This window comes from Dama dama, chromosome 3, assembly GCF_033118175.1.
Source record: "Dama dama isolate Ldn47 chromosome 3, ASM3311817v1, whole genome shotgun sequence".
NCBI classification, from domain to species: domain Eukaryota; kingdom Metazoa; phylum Chordata; class Mammalia; order Artiodactyla; family Cervidae; genus Dama; species Dama dama.
In genome coordinates, this window is record NC_083683.1 from 70,836,245 (window position 1) to 70,852,874 (window position 16,630).

Below are 16,630 nucleotides of genomic sequence, written 5' to 3' on the forward strand. Positions count from 1 at the left end.
CCGCCAGTGTAATAAACTGCACCCCACTATCTGCATTGTCCTTCTGAGTGTTTGTTTCCTGGAATTCGTGGCTACCACATTATCTTTCAATTTGTTAACATAGTGTGTCACATTGATTGATTTGCATATATTGAAGAATCCTTGCATCCCTGGAATAAACCCACTTGACCATGGTGTATGAGCTTTTTGATGTGTTGCTGAATTCTGTTTGCTAAAATTTTGTTGATGAATTTTGCATCTATGTTCATCATTGAAATTGGCCTGTAGTTTTCTTTTTTATTGTTGTTGTCTTTGTCTGGTTTTGGTGTCAAAGTGATGGTGGCCTCATAGAAGGAGTTTGGAAATGTTCCTTCCTCTGTAATTTTTTGAAAGAGTTTTAGAAGGATAGGCACTAGCTCTTCTACAAATGGAAAATATTGTATTCTTTAGAACAGCACTACTTAGTAAAAAGTACTCATGGTGTGAATATAATAGCTTCCCACATTTTATTCATTGTATTCAACATAAATGATGTCTTGGTAAACTTCTTTCCACACAATTTCTTACTCTCTAGTCATGTATATTAATTTGATATTTTGTCAAATACAGAGGGAGGATGACCATTCCTACAAGGGCAGCCTTGCTGCTGAGCAGGGGAGGGATTAATTATGTGTGTTAATAATTCCTGTGCCCAACTGCCCTGACCCTGCTCTCTGCCCTGAGTCCTATTAATTGGTACATCTTTAAATTCTTGGTATTCATCTTTGTTTCTCCTAGACAGGTTTCCATAAGCTGGGCACCTGTGATTGGAGGGGACTGATCAGCACCTGAGGTAGGGACTGGAGCCTGAGTGGCTTCCTATGGTGGGAGGGAGGGTGGATTTTCCTAGCGCAAAGTGTAAATTCCAGTTCTGGTGATGGTGGTTAATAGAGGCATGCCTGCCTCCGTCTGAAACACTACCCTCAGAATTCCTCAGATTCCTTCAGGAATGCAGTTTAGTGTTGATGAAAGTGTTTCAAGCCCAGGTCCAAAAAGTCAATACCAGGCTTGTCAACATGTTCCCCTAAACCTGGATTTCAGGTGTATTTTACCGAACCAACCTGCACCCAGATTTTACTCACCACTTTTTTCCCCTTTTATTCAATATTCTTTCTCTCATCCCCTCCTACCTTACTGTCTGTCTATGTTTTCCTCTCTTTCCCTCTTACTAGCTGTTGAGCATCATCCTGAAGCTGTTTGAGAATCTATGTAACGAGATATTTATAACATCCAGGAGGACAACATGGACTATGAAGTTTCTCACACCGACTTCCTGACTACGGATCCGTCTTATTTCATTTTTGTCCGTCCTGATTTCACCAGCTCTGGGGTGCCAGTTTCTTGTCTCCAGGCAAAGGACTGTGCTGTGAAGGCTGAGTCAGGACGGAGGCACACCTTCTGTCCTCCCTCTGCTCACAGGGCCCAGGCTCTGGTCCCCAGCCAGCTGGATCATGGTGGTGTCTGTTCCAGCCATTCCCCTTGCACCCTCTCTCCCAAAGTCCTCCCTGGGCTGGAAGGGATTTGGCATCAGAGCTGGGTCCTCGCTCCTGGGCCGGCACACTGTTGCCCACCCACCCTCACTCTTCCCAGGACTCTGGGGTCTGGTGAATAATGCCAGCATCTCCACGTCCACCCCCACTGAATGAGCGGTTGGTACTTCATGAAAACTCTGTACGTAAACCTATTAGGGGTGACCCTGAGTCTGCTGTCCCTGGTGTGGAAGGTGAGCAGGCCGTGTGGTCAACGTCTCCAGTGTCGTGGGCTGGGTGAACCCTGGAAGCTACTTCACGTCCAAGTAGGGCGTGGAGACCTTCTCAGACCCTCGGGTTACGGCCTGAACGCACGTCCTCCCTGTCCTCCTGCTTCTGTGCTTGCAGGGCACTGTTTTTCAGGGCTTTCCTCTCTCTGGAAACTGTTCCTTCCAAGTCTCTCTCTCTTGCTCTGTGTAGGTCTTTCACCGGGAAGAAACTTTTTATCTATTTGGTGTCCACTTGGGTCTAGGACTAAGGAGTTTGATTAAACACATCACTGCCTGCCTGAGGGCCCACGGTCAGTTTTGGAGGCAGAGTGGGGACTGAAATGATTTCAGCGTGCAGTCCTGCACACTTGATGATTGAGTGTGCTTAACTACTACATATATAGGTTCCGGGCGCCCTGTGGGGAGGGTAACCATGAGGTAACTCATCAGGGGAACTGCTGCGTCACAACTGTGGGTGAGACTCCAGGGGCTGCAGTGAGGGCACTTCCAAATGTGCGGGAGTCGTGTCCCCGGGTAGGGGATTTCCCAGAGGAGAGATGGCCAGGGCATCACTAGGGGAGGAGAGCAGAGAGAGGATAGGGTTGAAGTGTCTAAGTTCTGAGTCTGGTCCTTGGTGTCAGACAGGGGACTGATGAAGAGTCAGCATGACCAGGAGGATCAAGAGTCTCTGAGTCCTTCAAGGCTGTGGTGTCAGGCCCTCAGGTCACTCCATGTCCCCTACTCAGATGCGGACCTAGAACTTCATGCTTGATCTGAAGACTTAAGATTTTCATATTATTATTTACACACACACACACACATAGAATGCCAGACATAAACCAACTGAAATCGAATAATCATTGATTCACTTTTTAACTTGAAGGTAGGTGTTTAGGACCTTGGGACTAACCCTCAGGGATCCTCTTCAGATTGTAGAGAGCTTGTGATGTTAAACCCCATGACCCTCCTTGCTGATCCTACACAGGGGCCGGGGTGGGGGACGAAGGCTGCATGAGATGCGTGTCATGGCAGACAGTGTGGACTGAGACTCAGGGCCCCAGTTCAGACAAGGTAGAACAACAGGTGCATTAAAAGGAAGTGCAGTGAACACCCGCGCACATCCTCAGCCTGGACCCTCGGCAGAGATCCTCCTCTTTCCTGGCCGCCTTCCTTGGGGAGGGAAGTGGGTCTGGTTTAATGGACATGTGCAAGGCAGGAACCCATGCTATGGACATCCCCAGTAGTGCCATAGGAATCTGTGGTCACTTTTTCCACAGGCCGTCCTGGCCCACTGTGAGCTGAATGTGGTCAGTAATTCCCCACTCCCAATCCTCAAGCCTTCCAAGGGCCAGAAATTCGGCCCTGGAAGGCAGTGTTATATCGCCAGGTAGTGGGACTGAGTCCATGGGGGGCTGAAAATAAATTGCACAATTAACTCTCACTCCAGTCCTACCACCTCCTGTTGTTACAGATGCCTTCCCCTCTTCACAGGACCCTTCCTGGGTGGATGGAGGAATTGTGTGTGGCCCTGACTCTTGACAAGTGCATCTCATGACACTCTGCAGGGCGTCACCAGGGGGCGCCCCGCGTCACTCCAATTCAAAGGGAGCTCAGAGGCGTGCTGCCTCAGTACAAAGGGCAGCTCCCCCTCGCAGGACTTCCTGCAGAGATTTATGTCAGTGAGTCTCCCAGCGGGGTTCAGGTCTGAGATTTCTCGTTCTGCCCCTTGCAGCTCTCAGGTGAGTGAGAGTCACTAAGACTCCTCTCCTCTCTCCTGACGTTCCTGTGGCTGTCCCACCCAGAATGTGGTCTCAAGCTCCTGAGACCCCAGTGACTGATAACATTACTTTCAGATTCACAAAAGGGAAGCAGATGGGGTGAAAGCTGGGATGTGTCTGCTGAATGGCCCCTTGGGAAGTTATGGTGGTGGGATTCGTGGTAATTGAAAAAAAATATATCTCATTTCTTTCAATAAAGAAACCACAACCTTCTCCCTTAGCAGGGTTAGTGTTTGTGAAAGACTTGCACATCCCCCTAACATTCTGACGGTTTCCAGGGCACCATCCTACATCCTGGCCTTCTTCCACCTCACCCTTTGGGGAGCCCCTGTAGGAGGGTCCCGCTGGTGACCCAGGAAGCATGCACAGGCTGGTTTCTGCAGGACCATCCTTTCCATTACCGCTGCTGACTCCCACCGGAGGGACAACCCCTTTCAGGATGACAGTCAGCTCCCTGTGGGTGGAAATGACCAGTAAAGGCTAATCTGCCCTCTCCTCTGTTGTTGGCTGCTAGAGCGGGTTCCAGGAGCATCTGAGCCTCTGTGTCCTTGGGGAAGCCTCTCCTTCCTCCCAGCATCTGTTTTCTTTGCTTACTGGGAGTTATAGGTCTCAGGTCCTTTCTTTAGTCTCCTGAGGGGTCAGCTCCCTCCTCCTCTCCACTGTCACGCTAATACAAACTGCAATTATTCCTTTCCATCATGGTGGTTTATAGATCTCCTACTTGGGAGAGTTAGAATCCCAGTGAATGCTTGCCACGGGTCAGATCAGCCTCTGCTGAGTGTCTGAGTGGTCAGGATCCTGGGTGTGGAGCTGGGCTGGGTGGGGGCTGGGCACAGAAGGGAGAGGCCAATGGAGCCGGGCACCAGGGCTGTGGGCAGGGCCTCTTCACGGAGTAAAAGGGGACCAGCTATGAGAGCAGCTTCGTGTGAGTCCTTCCAGGACAGGTCCCAGCATCTGGGAGAGTCTCATCCTCACCTGTGTCCCCTCACCCCCTTCTGTCTCCTCGTAGTGCCCTAGACGCCCCCACTGCACCCCAGAACACCTTTCTGGTCTGGGGAACCAGGTGAGACGTTATTCTCCTTTGCCTTCTCCTTCTAATGCTAGAGAAGCTTCGGGACTTAGCCTTTCAGGAGGGACTCCTGGGAGCTGAGGCAGAGGAGGAACCAGGTCAGAGTAAGCCGCTCAGCAAGTTGGCAGATGCACTGGGTGCTGAAGCCGTGTGTTTCATGAATCTAAGGATGTTCCCCCTGAAGAGTATTCTTTGGATCTGGGAGACTCAGGTCCCAGACTTGAAAGGGACAAAGGGAAGCAGATAGTCATGAGCCAGGGAACCGTGCGACGTGCGGGTCCCAGTGTGTGGGGGAGGGGAGGGGAGGGGAGAGGAGGGCAGAGGCAAGCAGGGAGTGTGGGAGGACCAGACGGAGGTGGTTGGGAAACCTATTGTCATCCCTGAGAGACCGAGTCGTAAATGCATGGACATCTGTTAGAGACGGGTTAAGTGTACCAAAGAGCACGCATCGGGGTCAGAGTCAGTCATCCTCACTGCAGAGGGTGAACAGGAAAATCTTCAGAACTCCATGCCAGACGGCCTGGGCCCTGGTTTGCCAACAGTAATCCTGTGTGTGCTTCATTTGTCCTGTCTGATCACCAGCCACTCTATTCACCCCAGGCTGTGTCTGTCCCGTAAAAGGCCATGTGGCTGCACCTGGCGGTCCTCGTGGGCCTCTACTACCTCCTGCGCTGGTACCGGGAGAGGCAGGTGGTGACCCACCTCCGGGACAAGTTCGTCTTCATCACGGGCTGTGACTCGGGCTTCGGGAACAAGCTGGCCAGGCAGCTGGACCTGCGAGGCTTGAGGGTCCTGGCTGGGTGTCTGACGGAGCAGGGGGCCGAGCAGCTGAGGAACCAGACGTCAGACAGGCTGCAGACGGTGATCCTGGACGTCACCAAGACAGAGAGCATCGCTGCGGCCACCGAGTGGGTGAAGGAGCGTGTGGGGGACAGAGGTAACACCCGGATTTCTTGTTTGTTTATTTCTTCTCTCTGTGTGAGAGAAGACCTGTTGTCAGCTCCCTGGGGAACATTCCGAGCTGTTTCTGTGACTTGAAATCCACCTGCCTTCTTCACCTCACCCAGGTGACCAGTCAAACCTCTGCCACACCATACCCCCACCTCCTGACTTTGAAGCTCTGTAGTTTGGGGGAGAGAGTTCTCTGATGAGACTGTGTCCTTGCAGACTACTGGTCTGGTGTCCCCTCCCCTCTCAGCGAAAGTCTGGCTCTCTTGCTGTGTGACCAGGGTGATCAGGGCGGACTTTCTCGGGGAGGGGTGGAGAGGCGGACTCTGGCTGGAAGGCTGCATGGGTGGCTGGGGGCAGGGCTGGAGCTGGGCTGTGTTCTCAGCACCTAAACGTACTCTTGCTGGTGACCCATAGCCAGGCTACTTGAGGTTTAACGTCACCCATTTTGGTGCTGACATTGAACTTTCAGGAGCTAAGGAAGGCCTGAAAGCTACTGTGGGGTCGCATTCTCTTTTTTTTTATTTTTTGTTTTTCTCTATGTGTGATGTGTCTCTTTGTGGTACTACAGTTGTGCCTGTGTTTTATGGGAGCAGGAGAGAACTTTAATTTATCTAAATACAGATTTTAAACATGACAGGTGGACAGTGGGAAAATTATGTGGACGAAAACCAAATCACCCCAAATCCTACCACCCACAGATGACTGCTGATAACATTTTGACACACATGATATTACATTTTGGACATAGTCTCTTTCCTAATTTTCCACTGAAAGAAGGCGAACAATTTTACAGGTAACAAAAATGTGTTCAAAAACATAATAAATAATGATCGAGAATATTGTATTCTTTAGAATAGCTCTACTTCATGAAAATTACCTCATGGTATGAATGTAATTGGTTCCCGTATTTTATTCATTGCCTCGAACATAAATGATGTCTAGGTAAACTTCTTTCTACCCAATTGCCTAAGCTCTAATCATGGGTACTAATTTGATCTTTGGTCAAATGATGAGGAATACCCATTTCTACAAGGGCAGGCTTGGTGCTGAGCAGTGGAGGGACTAATTCTGTGTGTTCACCCCAACACCCTGTTCCCAAGTGCCCTGACCTTGCTGTTCTGCCCTGAGTTCTGTTAGTTGATAAGTCTTTAAGTTCTTGATGTGTCTTTGTGTCTCACAGACAGGTTCCTATGAAGCTTTGCAACCGGTGATCTGAGGGGACTGGGGCCAGAGTGGGCTCCTGTGGGAGGGAGAGGGTAGATTTTTCTGGGAAAAAGATGTGTTTCTGATTTGGGGAAACATGGCTTCTCCTGAAAACCTACTCACTGAATTCCCAAATTTTTGTAGGAATATAACTCAGTATTGATGTGGGTGCTTCAAGGCCAGGCCCTGCAGGTCAATACCACGCCCCTAACCAGTTCCCCCAAACCTGGGACTTCAGGTCTCTTTTCCTCAACCAATCTGCCTTTAACCTTCACTCATCTTTTTATCTTTGTCTTTTATCTGTTTTTTCCTTCCTTCCTCTCTTTCCCTCCATTCCTCATTATTTCTCTCTGTTTTTCTCTCTTTTTTTCATACTAGCTGTTGAGCACTCAGAAAATCTGACAAGTCAGAGGAATATTTATAAAGTCTGCAAAGGCAACATGGATTGTGAAAACTCACAACTTCATTCTCAGTTCCAGACTATAGACACACTCGATCATCTGAAGCTCAGTACCCGCCCTCATCAGCTCTGGCCCCTTGTCCGCAGGCAGGCGGTGGGGTGTGAAGACGGCGTCAGGAGGGAGGCGCCTCTGTCCTCCCACCGCTCGCAGGGTCTGGTCTCCCCAAACCCCCAGGAGCATGGTCGTCTCTGCTGCAGCCGCGCACCCGCGGCCTCTCTCCTAACGTCCTCCCGGGTTGGAAGGAGGCTTGGCGCCATGATGGGGTCCTCACTGCTGGGCCCAGCACAGCGGTGCCCTCTTGCCTTCACTGTTCCCAGGACTCTGGGGTCTGGTGAATAATGCTGGCATCTCCGTGCCCACTGCACCCAATGAGTGGCTGACCAAACAGGACTTCGTGAAGATTCTGGACGTGAACCTGCTGGGGGTGATTGATGTGACCCTGAATGTCCTGCCCCTGGTGCGGAAGGCGAGGGGCCGTGTGGTCAACGTGTCCAGCGTCATGGGCCGGGTGGCCCTCTTTGGTGGAGGCTATTGCATGTCCAAATACGGCGTGGAGGCCTTCTCAGACTCCCTCAGGTGATGGCCTGGGACAGACTGCCCACCTTGGTCCTCCTGCCTCTGTGATTCTGGGGGAGCCTTTCACAGTGTTCCTTTCATCATTGACTGGAGCTCTTTTTTCTGCAATTGTCTCTCTTACTTTGCCAGGCATTCCTTGGGAAGCTCCTTCCTAAGTTCTTGATGTCAGGATGGGCTCCATGACTCTTTAGAGTTTGAATGAACTTACTTTGGCCTGGATGCCATCCCACAGTCTGAACATGAGGCAGAATTGTCACTGATATAATTGGCTACAGCATGTTCCACATTTATTGCTGCTATAATATTAGGTAGGGGGAACCTTGTAGGCAGTGTAACCTCATGGAAGCAATTAATCAAGCGAACCAATTAATCATATCAGCAGTAGAGACCCTACCTTCTGCAGGGCTGAAGATAGCTCCAAATGTTGGGGAAGGGGGTATTGAGGTAAAGAGATGATATTCAGGGGACAGTTCCAACAGTCCAGCTGATAGATAGCCAGGAAGTAGGCCAGTTAGGAGAGGAAGAGAGGAAATTGAGGAGTATGGAGCAGATAAAAATAGAAAAAGGTTGGTGACCAATTAGATGCGAGGGGAATATTAGGAGATGGTACTTAAGTGGTACCTTGGAACACAGCTGGTAAGATTTACAGGTATAGGCACATGTGTACAAAATATTTGGAAAAATATTCAAACTCTATTCAGAATAACAGCATCATTAGATTTCTCCCTTTGGCTTTCTGTACTTCACAACCTCCCAGCCTTTTCTGCTATCCCTCTGCAGTCTTTCTTGGTATCTTACTAATTTGGGGTGTGTTTTTGTGTTTATGTTGAAAGACCTCTGAAGTCCTTGCCCCTCTGCCTGTTTGCCTTGCAGGAGGGAGCTCTCCTACTTTGGGGTGAAGGTGGTTATGATCGAGCCTGGTCTTTTCAAGACTGCTGTGACCAGCCCTCAGGCACTTTCTCAGGCCCTCCAGGCATCTTGGAATCAGGCCAGCCCAGAGATCAAGGAACTCTATGGAGAGAAGTTCTTGGCTAACGGTGAGTGGGCTGTGGACCCTGGGGAGAGAGGCAAAGCCTGTCTGGAAGCCTGGGTTGGTCATTAGCACTTCCTTCAGTATCGTGTCCATCCTCCAGGCTCTGAGTCACCCACACAGTGGGGACATGGGCTCTGTCCCCAGGGTTCCATGTAATCACCTGGTGATATAGGCAAAGTTTCCAGGCTTGGTAGACATGGGGACCACTGTCTCCCTGAACCCCTTATTATTTGGGGAGGTCACTGAAGCTGGAGAGGGGAGAACCTGTGTAGTCATGGTTAGCTGGCATTAGAACAAGTGGTTTTCATGTCCTCGGATTTATTGTCTGTAGACATCTGCAGTTTATGCACTCCTGATATTCTCAGGAGTGGAATTAGAGGTGACTTCGTGTGAAACCAGTGCTCCTGGGGTAAGAATTGGGGCACTCACTTGAGAATGTAGGTTGATTCAAGTTATGTGGTCAAGGGATTCTTAAGAACATTGCTCCATAATTTGATCCCTAAGTCAGAAATGACGGAGGTCAAAATATATCTGGATTCTTTCTCATTCTGGACAGTCTCGAAATCAGTCGACTTGTTGGCGACAACCTGCTGCCAGGATCTGTCCTTGGTGACCAACTGCATGGAGCACGCCCTGACCGCCTGCCACCCCCGCACCCGATACTCACCTGGCTGGGATGCCAAGTTGATCTACCTCCCCATGAGCTACCTGCCCAGCTTCCTGGTGGATCTCATGGTGTACTGGAGTAACCCCCAGCCTGCTCAGGCCCTGTAACCCAAGACTGGGGTGCATTGTAGGGGGGATCATGTACAGAGTGGGGAGAGGATGCGTCAGGGGAGGGAAATACAGTGGAGAGCGGAGCTCTCCAGGATGGGTGTCACCAGGACGCCCATCCCACCTCACTCCCATCTCCTCCCCAGTCTCCTCTTGGGACATTACTTAGGACTCAGGGATAGTAGGAAGAAACAAGCTTTGTAGTGAGAAGCTGAGATCAGTAGCTCTCCTCTGTGTCCTGTTCCCTCATCAGCCTCTCAAGGCTCTGAGCCTTATGGCCCTCCTGCCACCCTGAGGAATCTGCATTGTCTGGAGGGTGTGAACAGCTGGGAGGGCCCCGGCCCCCCCCATCTTCTGCCCCTGTCCACCTCTTCCAGGTGTGCCTTGGCCCTGGCCAGTCTCCCTGTCCCACTGGATGGAAATGGACATGGGAGGTAAAGGCCCCTCTCCCCTAGATACTTGTAGTCAGGAGCTGAGGTGCACATCTAGCCTACTTTGCCTGGAAAGTGGTGTCATCAGTGGAGGTCCTGACAGAGAACACAGAAACCAATTCTTGTTTTGTTTTGAAACCTTAAATTTCCATTGATTATATTCCCTTAAAATAAAAATTGAGATGCTTACCCAGGATCAGCGACTGTGACCAAGCCCTTGGGCAGCGCTGGGTGTGTGTCTATGAGAGGGAGAGTCAGGTGACCTCGTGGAGGTGTAGGGGTGCGTGGGGCGACCTGAGGAGGATTTGAAGAAGGAGGTGAGGTCACCCCTTTGTCTGCAGAAGCGAGGGGGCTAATGGGTCTTTCTGGGGCTTATCATACGACCAGGGGTCCCAGGGTTAACACAAGGATGGACAAACAAGAGAGGTCTGTAAGGGAGAGGCAGGGCCGGAACCCTTCCCTGGGGGCACACAGCCTCTCTCTCACGGGAACCCTCCCTGCAGTCTTCCCTCTGTCGCCTCCTATAGAGTCACCACCCTCCATCCTTTGCCACCTGCCAGGTCCCCCAGCCCAGATCCCCTTCCCCCAGCCTCCAACGGAGGAGCGTGGGAGTCACTTCTGGAGGCCAGTCTTATGTCTTCTGCTAACGCTTACTGAGCACCTACTATGTGCAGGGCAGGAATTCCCCTGAGGTCCCAGTGCTTCCAGAGACCCTGACTGCGTGTCCTCTCCTCTCACGATGGTCTGAGTATGGACTCAGTGGAGAAGGCATTTGTACAAAGTCATACAGATTTCTGGGCTGAGAGCAACTGAAGTGGGAGGTATCTCCCAGTCCTCTTAGTTCACCTTCCTGATTAAAAAAATGAGGTTATAGAGACTTTGGGGGATTTTATGCCATTGAACAGTAGGTTTTAATATTTCATACCTTAAAAATCATTGACTTCGGATTTCCCTGGTGTTCCAGTGGTTAAGAATCTGCCTTGCAATGCAGGGGATGCAAGTTCAATCCCTGGTTGGGGAACTAAGATCCCACATGCTGTGGAACAACTAAGCCTGGGGGCCACAGCTACTGAAGGCCACAAGGCACATCTACAGGTCCACGTTCCCACTGAAAGAGCTCACACAATGCAACGGAGATCCTGCATGCTTCAACTAAGACCTGCCATAGCCAAATAAATAAATAAAATTTTTTTTAAAAGATGCATTGAGTTATTGAATCATTTGGAATGTAACAGAAGCAAACATTTACTGAGTGGAGTTGACATAAGCACAGACAGTTTGAACTGTAAAATCTAGATCAGAAGGGACTCCGGTATGAACAGGAGGATGTCTGAGTGCTCCACGGCAGACAGTGCTGGAACTCTAGTTCAACTGGAGCCTTTAGAGTCTGTCCCCTGCAAAGCCATGTGGCTGCACCTGGCGGTCCTCGTGGGCCTCTACTACCTCCTGCGCTGGTACCGGGAGAGGCAGGTGGTGACCCACCTCCGGGACAAGTTCGTCTTCATCACGGGCTGTGACTCGGGCTTCGGGAACCTGCTGGCCAGGCAGCTGGACCTGTGAGGCTTGAGGGTCCTGGCTGGGTGTCTGACGGAGCAGGGGGCCGAGCAGCTGAGGAACCAGACGTCAGACAGGCTGGAGACAGGGATCTTGGGCATCACCAAGACAGACAGCATGACTGTGGCCACCCAGTGGGTGAAGGAGCGTGTGGGGAACAGAGATACCATCCAGATTTCGTTGTGTTTGTTCATTTCCTGGGAAGATCCCCAAGGTGTTTTGATTTTCAAAGCCTTGATACTGCCTAGGAATTGGTGCAGGTTGTTTCAAAGCTTGTCTCCTGATGCGCGATGCAGGCCGGTTCTCTAAATTCTCCCGTCTGGGGTTTTCAAATGTGTCTTTCCCAAGCAGCTTGCAGAAAGTGATTATTCATAGTTTTCGTGGTTTTTTTTTTTGCATCTCTTTTCATTCATTTCCTGTTTCTTTTCTCTTCTCTAGTTTCCCCTTCGTTTCTGTTTCTTACCATTCCTCTCTCCTAGTCCCTGTCTCTCTCCTCTGATATTTGTGAGCATCACTCTATTTTCCCAAACTCTGTCTGTGACCTTAATAAAGGGGCTTATTGCCTACGGATGGGCAGAACACTGGGTAGGACCATCCCTGCCTTCCAAGAGCTCCAAGAATATGCGAACCCTGGCAGCCCTGCAACCGCCACACCCTTTTCCTCTGCTGAACGCTCTTCCCTTCTCCCTCCTGGCACGTTGTTGCTGACTCAGTTAAAAATCGCAGCTGGAAGGTGACTTGGCACCATGGCCGCATCCTCTCTCCTGGGCCCAGCACACTGTTGCCCTCCTGCCCTCACTCTTCCCAGGACTCTGAGGTCTGGGGAATTCGCACACCCAGTGCACCCAATGAGTGGCTGACCAAACAGGGCTTTGCGTAGTTGCTAGAGGCGAACCTGCTGGGGGTGACGGAGGTGACCCTGAGCCGGCCGCCCCTGGTGCAGAAGGCAGGGGCCATGTGGTCAGTGCCTCCAGTGTCATGGACTGGTTGGGCCTCTTGGCTGGAGGCTCCTCTGCCTTCAAGAACAGCACGGAGGCCTTCTCAGAGTCCCTCAGGTATTGGCTTGGCACGGAGCCCCTCCCTTGTTCCCCACTTCTGTGCCTCTGGGTGGGGGCCAACTTTTACAGGGGTTTCCTTTCTTCACGGACCTTCCAACCCCTCTCTCTTGCTCTGTGTAGGCCTCATTGGGAAGCACCTTTCTAAGTTTCGGGTGTCCGAATGGGCTCCAGGACTACAGAGTTTGCTTCAACCACTCGCCACCTTTGATGTGGGCCCACGCTCAGAGAGTATCTGAGGCAGAACTGGAATCTGGATTACTTGGCTGCGGAGCCCATGTCCATAACCCCTGCGATATTCAGCTTCAGGGAGCCCTCGAAGCGGGGCATGGAACACTTAACGCGAATCAACAGATACTTCTTGGGCACTTCTGTGAGTCCTCAAAAAGTGTTCCTGGTTCAAGATTTGGCTCTTTGCCTAAAGTGTCTGACCGCTGAGAAAGGAAAAAGAGATACAGTAATGCCATTATCATCTTTTTTGCTGCTTGTGACTAAGTTAGCAAAGGTAGGTAGCCTTGGTAGCCAGTGAAATGAGGTGAGGGTTCAGGAGATAAGGGTCTGAACTGAGGACTGAAGAAGTGAACCTGAGACCCTGGCAACTGGGCAAAGTAGGGCAGGAAGGCTTCAGGATGTGGGAGTGGTGTCAGCCTACGCCCAGCTCAATGAGTGACTGTGGGCAGCCTAAGCTGTGGGGTCCACCAGGGGCAGGTGGGCAGGGGTGGGCTTGTAGAAAGATGTAGGCACTGGAAAGGCTGGGGACCATCTTTCTGATGGCAATGGAACCCCACAGAAGAGATTTAATCAGGGGAGTTAAAATAGCCAAATCAGCCTCTAGAGCAAGGCGTGGCTTTGGATGTGGGGGAGCCGAGACCACAGGCAGGGAGGTGCTCCTTAGGGGACAGTTACAATAACCCAGCTTACAGATGGCTAGGTCGTTGACTGGAGCAGGAGAGGGGGGAGAGGGAGCTGAGGAGTATGAAGGAGGTGATACCGGCAAACTCTGATAATTGAATACATGTGCAGAGAGCAGGAGGAGATCGCTTATAACTGGTGTCTTGCCTCACTGTTGGTAGGATTTAGAATTGATAAGGGACCTCCCTGGTGGCTCAGCCCATAAAGAATCCACCTGCAGTGCAGGAGACCCAGGTTCGATCCCTGGGTCAGGAAGATCCCCTGGAGAAGAGAATGGCAACCCACTCCAGTATTCTTGCCTGGAGAATTCCACGGACAGAGGAGCCTGGTGGGCTACAGTCCACAGAATTGCAAAGGGTCAGACACGACTGAGCAACTAAGACACACACAGAGTTGATAAGTCCCTATAAATAAACTATTTCACAAATTATTCAAGCTCTTTATAAAAACAGTACCATCATCATCAATTTTCTCTCCCTGGCTGCTACACTTCACAACTCCTCAAACTTTCAAGCTTATCCCACTCCACTCTGAACTGAGACTCTATTGTTTTCTGTTTGTTTCCTGAGGTTCTGAATGCCTTGCCTCTCTGCCTCTTGGCCTCGAGCAGGGAACTCTCTTACCACCTTTGGGGTAAAGGTGGCTAGGATCAAGCACAGTTACTTCAAGACCAGCATGAGAAATCCCGAGGTTCTGGATGGGGGCTTCCAGGAGGCATGGGATCGGGCAATTCCACGGGCCAAAGAACTCTGTGGGAAGCCATTGCTGGCACCAGGTGAGTGAGCTGTGGACCTTGGAGTGAGAAGGAAACCCTTGTCTGGAAGCCTGGGTCCATCATCAGCACCTCCTCTGGGCTTAGGTCCATCCTCCAGGCCCGGAGTCATCCACACAGTGAGGACATTAGCTCTGTCCTCAGGGTCCCACGTGGTCAGCTGGTGACAGAAGGAAAGGATTCAGGCTTGGTAGACCTGGGGACCACTGTCTCATCTGAATCCCTTGTTGTCTGGGGAAGAGACTGAATCTAGGGAGGACAGAGACTTGTGGACTCAAGACAAACTGACACTAGAGCAGCTGGTTTTCATGTGCTTAGATTTCAGTGTCCATTGTTGTCTAGTAGCCAAGTCGTGTCCAACTCTTTGTGACCACATGGACTGTAGCCCTCCAGACTCCTCTGCCCGTGGGATTTTCCAGGCAAGAATACTGGAGTGGGCTGCCATTTCCTCCTCCAGGGGATCTTCCCCACCCAGGGATGGAACCCAGGTCTTGTGCATTGGCAGGCAGATTCTTTACCAGTGAGCCATCAAAGAAGCCCACGCTAGTGTTTATAGAAATATCCAATTTATGTATTGGATAGTCTCAGGAATGGAGCCAGAGGTTGCTTAGTATAGAACAGTTATTCCTGGGGTAAGAGTTTGGGTGCTTCTTGGGGAATTTGAAAGATTAATTTGGGGCATGGATTTATAGGGGAGGGGAGGGCAGGAATTCTTAGAAATTTTCTCCCTGTGTTAAAACCGTGAGTTGGAATGGAGGGATGTGGAAACTTTCCATACACACACACACACACACACACACACACACACAGAAACTTTCTCATCCTGAACAGACATCAAAATATTTGGGAAAAATGCAAACTGAATCTCTGTGCTTGGTCATGAACTGCATGGACACACCCTGACTGCCTGCCACCCACACACCTGATACTCACCTAACTGGGATGCCAAGCTCGTCTACTTCCCATGAGCTACCTGCCCTCCTTCCTGATGGATGCTATGGTCTACCGGAGCTCCCCAAGGGCCAGGGCCCTATCAAGTCAAGACTGGGGGCCACAGTGGTCTAGTTGGGGTGCTGTGTGAGGGATGATGCTTCAAGAGGAAGGAAAGAAGGTGGAAGGAGGGAGCTTTCCATTTCTAAGGTCATCCTCCTCCTCATCTCTGCCCCAGGCTTCTCCTGAGGCTCTGGGATATTGGGAAGGAAGGACAAAGTTTTGTGGCTGAGGAACAGGGATCTGACAGCATACATCTGTGCCCTGTTTCTTGGGCAGCATCTCAGAGCTCTGAGCCTCACGGCCCTCTTGCCACCCTGAGGAATCTGCACCTCTGGGAAGGGGCTCAGCCCCACGCCCTCTGTCTCTGGAAACCTCCTCAGGGCGTGCCTTGGTTTCCCCATCCCATGGGGTGGAAATGGCTTGGAGGAGGTAAAGGGTCCTGTCTCCACTGAAAATACCTGTGGGTGGGAGTCAAGGACGCACAGGGCACCCAGCAGCCTCATGTGCCAGCGGAGGAGGAGGGCCGGTCATCAGAGGGGGCAGCACTCTTATCCTGGGAGAAGAGCCCTCTGTGTTGCCCTGCAGACCCCCGACCTCCCATTGCACAACCTGCCTTTTCTGATGTTGGAAGTTTGAGTCCAGGGAAGCGCTGTGTGTGCTGGCAATCAGCAGACAGGCCCGTGAGATGGTAGGTCAGGCCCAGGCCTGTGCTGGGGCAGTTCCAACTCATTCTTTTTCAGATTTAGAGACAATCCCCTGGATTTCCCCATCTGGGGCTGTCTTAAGAACTGGGACATTCCTGGGCCTGCTCAGCCCTTGAGTGACATTGACCGACTTCCCTGAGCCAAAACTTCCTTGTTCACTCACCAAGGAGGTAGACACAATTCTGAGATGCCTCCCACATCAACTGTAGGCGGTGCCTTGGGGTGAGTAGGAAGGAAGTGAGGTTTGCCTCCACCTCCCATCTCCCATCTGCATATCCTACAGGCTTTGGGTCTGCTCCCCAGGACTGGGTCCATGAACTGACACCACCCCCCACCAAATCCCAGCACCCTTGGTATAGACTGCCCAAACTCCCTGCGATTTCCCAAGATGACACCTCCTTTATCTGAGTCTAGAGCTAACTAGCCTTGGTAGAGAGTGCAGCATACCAGCGTCCTTGTCCTTCACTCTAGGGGACTTCGTGGCTTCATTTCTATGTCAGACCCTCTAGACAGGCAAGGCGTAGGCAGTTGGTCCTGGGTCCTTCAGGCTGGTCACCAGGATGGTCCTGCAGAATGATGACGCTAGAGGTTTGTCCAGAGAACCAGTA

The 16,630-nt window shown here is 51.2% G+C and overlaps 1 protein-coding gene and 1 pseudogene across 3 annotated transcripts; both read left to right on the plus strand.

Annotated features, from left to right (window-relative positions):
• The first annotated feature begins 3,421 nt into the window (after positions 1–3,421).
• LOC133042646 (retinol dehydrogenase 16-like) lies at positions 3,422–10,134 on the plus strand. Of its 3 annotated transcripts, XM_061123472.1 has the most exons (6): positions 3,423–3,495; positions 4,544–4,597; positions 5,204–5,540; positions 7,536–7,794; positions 8,668–8,831; positions 9,384–10,134. In XM_061123472.1, the coding sequence occupies exons 3-6, from the start codon at positions 5,228–5,230 to the stop codon at positions 9,599–9,601; spliced, it is 954 nt and encodes a 317-aa protein (XP_060979455.1). In that variant the 5' UTR covers positions 3,423–3,495; positions 4,544–4,597; positions 5,204–5,227; the 3' UTR covers positions 9,602–10,134. The 3 variants fall into 3 exon arrangements, with proteins under 3 accessions (XP_060979446.1, XP_060979455.1, XP_060979463.1); XM_061123463.1 differs by lacking the exon at positions 4,544–4,597 and having other exon boundaries at positions 3,422–3,495; XM_061123480.1 differs by lacking the exon at positions 4,544–4,597 and having other exon boundaries at positions 3,434–3,495; positions 5,225–5,540.
• Positions 10,135–11,436: 1,302 nt separating this feature from the next.
• Positions 11,437–15,954, plus strand: LOC133043428 (retinol dehydrogenase 16-like; annotated as a pseudogene).
• Positions 15,955–16,630: the final 676 nt, after the last annotated feature.

Coding starts and splice junctions, on each gene's coding strand:
- LOC133042646 (XM_061123463.1), top strand. CDS start 5,228: ATGTGGCTGCACCTGGCGGTCCTCGTGGGCCTCTACTACCTCCTGCGC. Junction 5,541..7,535: donor GGAGCGTGTGGGGGACAGAG/GTAACACCCGGA, acceptor CACTGTTCCCAG/GACTCTGGGGTCTGGTGAAT. Junction 8,832..9,383: donor AGAGAAGTTCTTGGCTAACG/GTGAGTGGGCTG, acceptor CATTCTGGACAG/TCTCGAAATCAGTCGACTTG.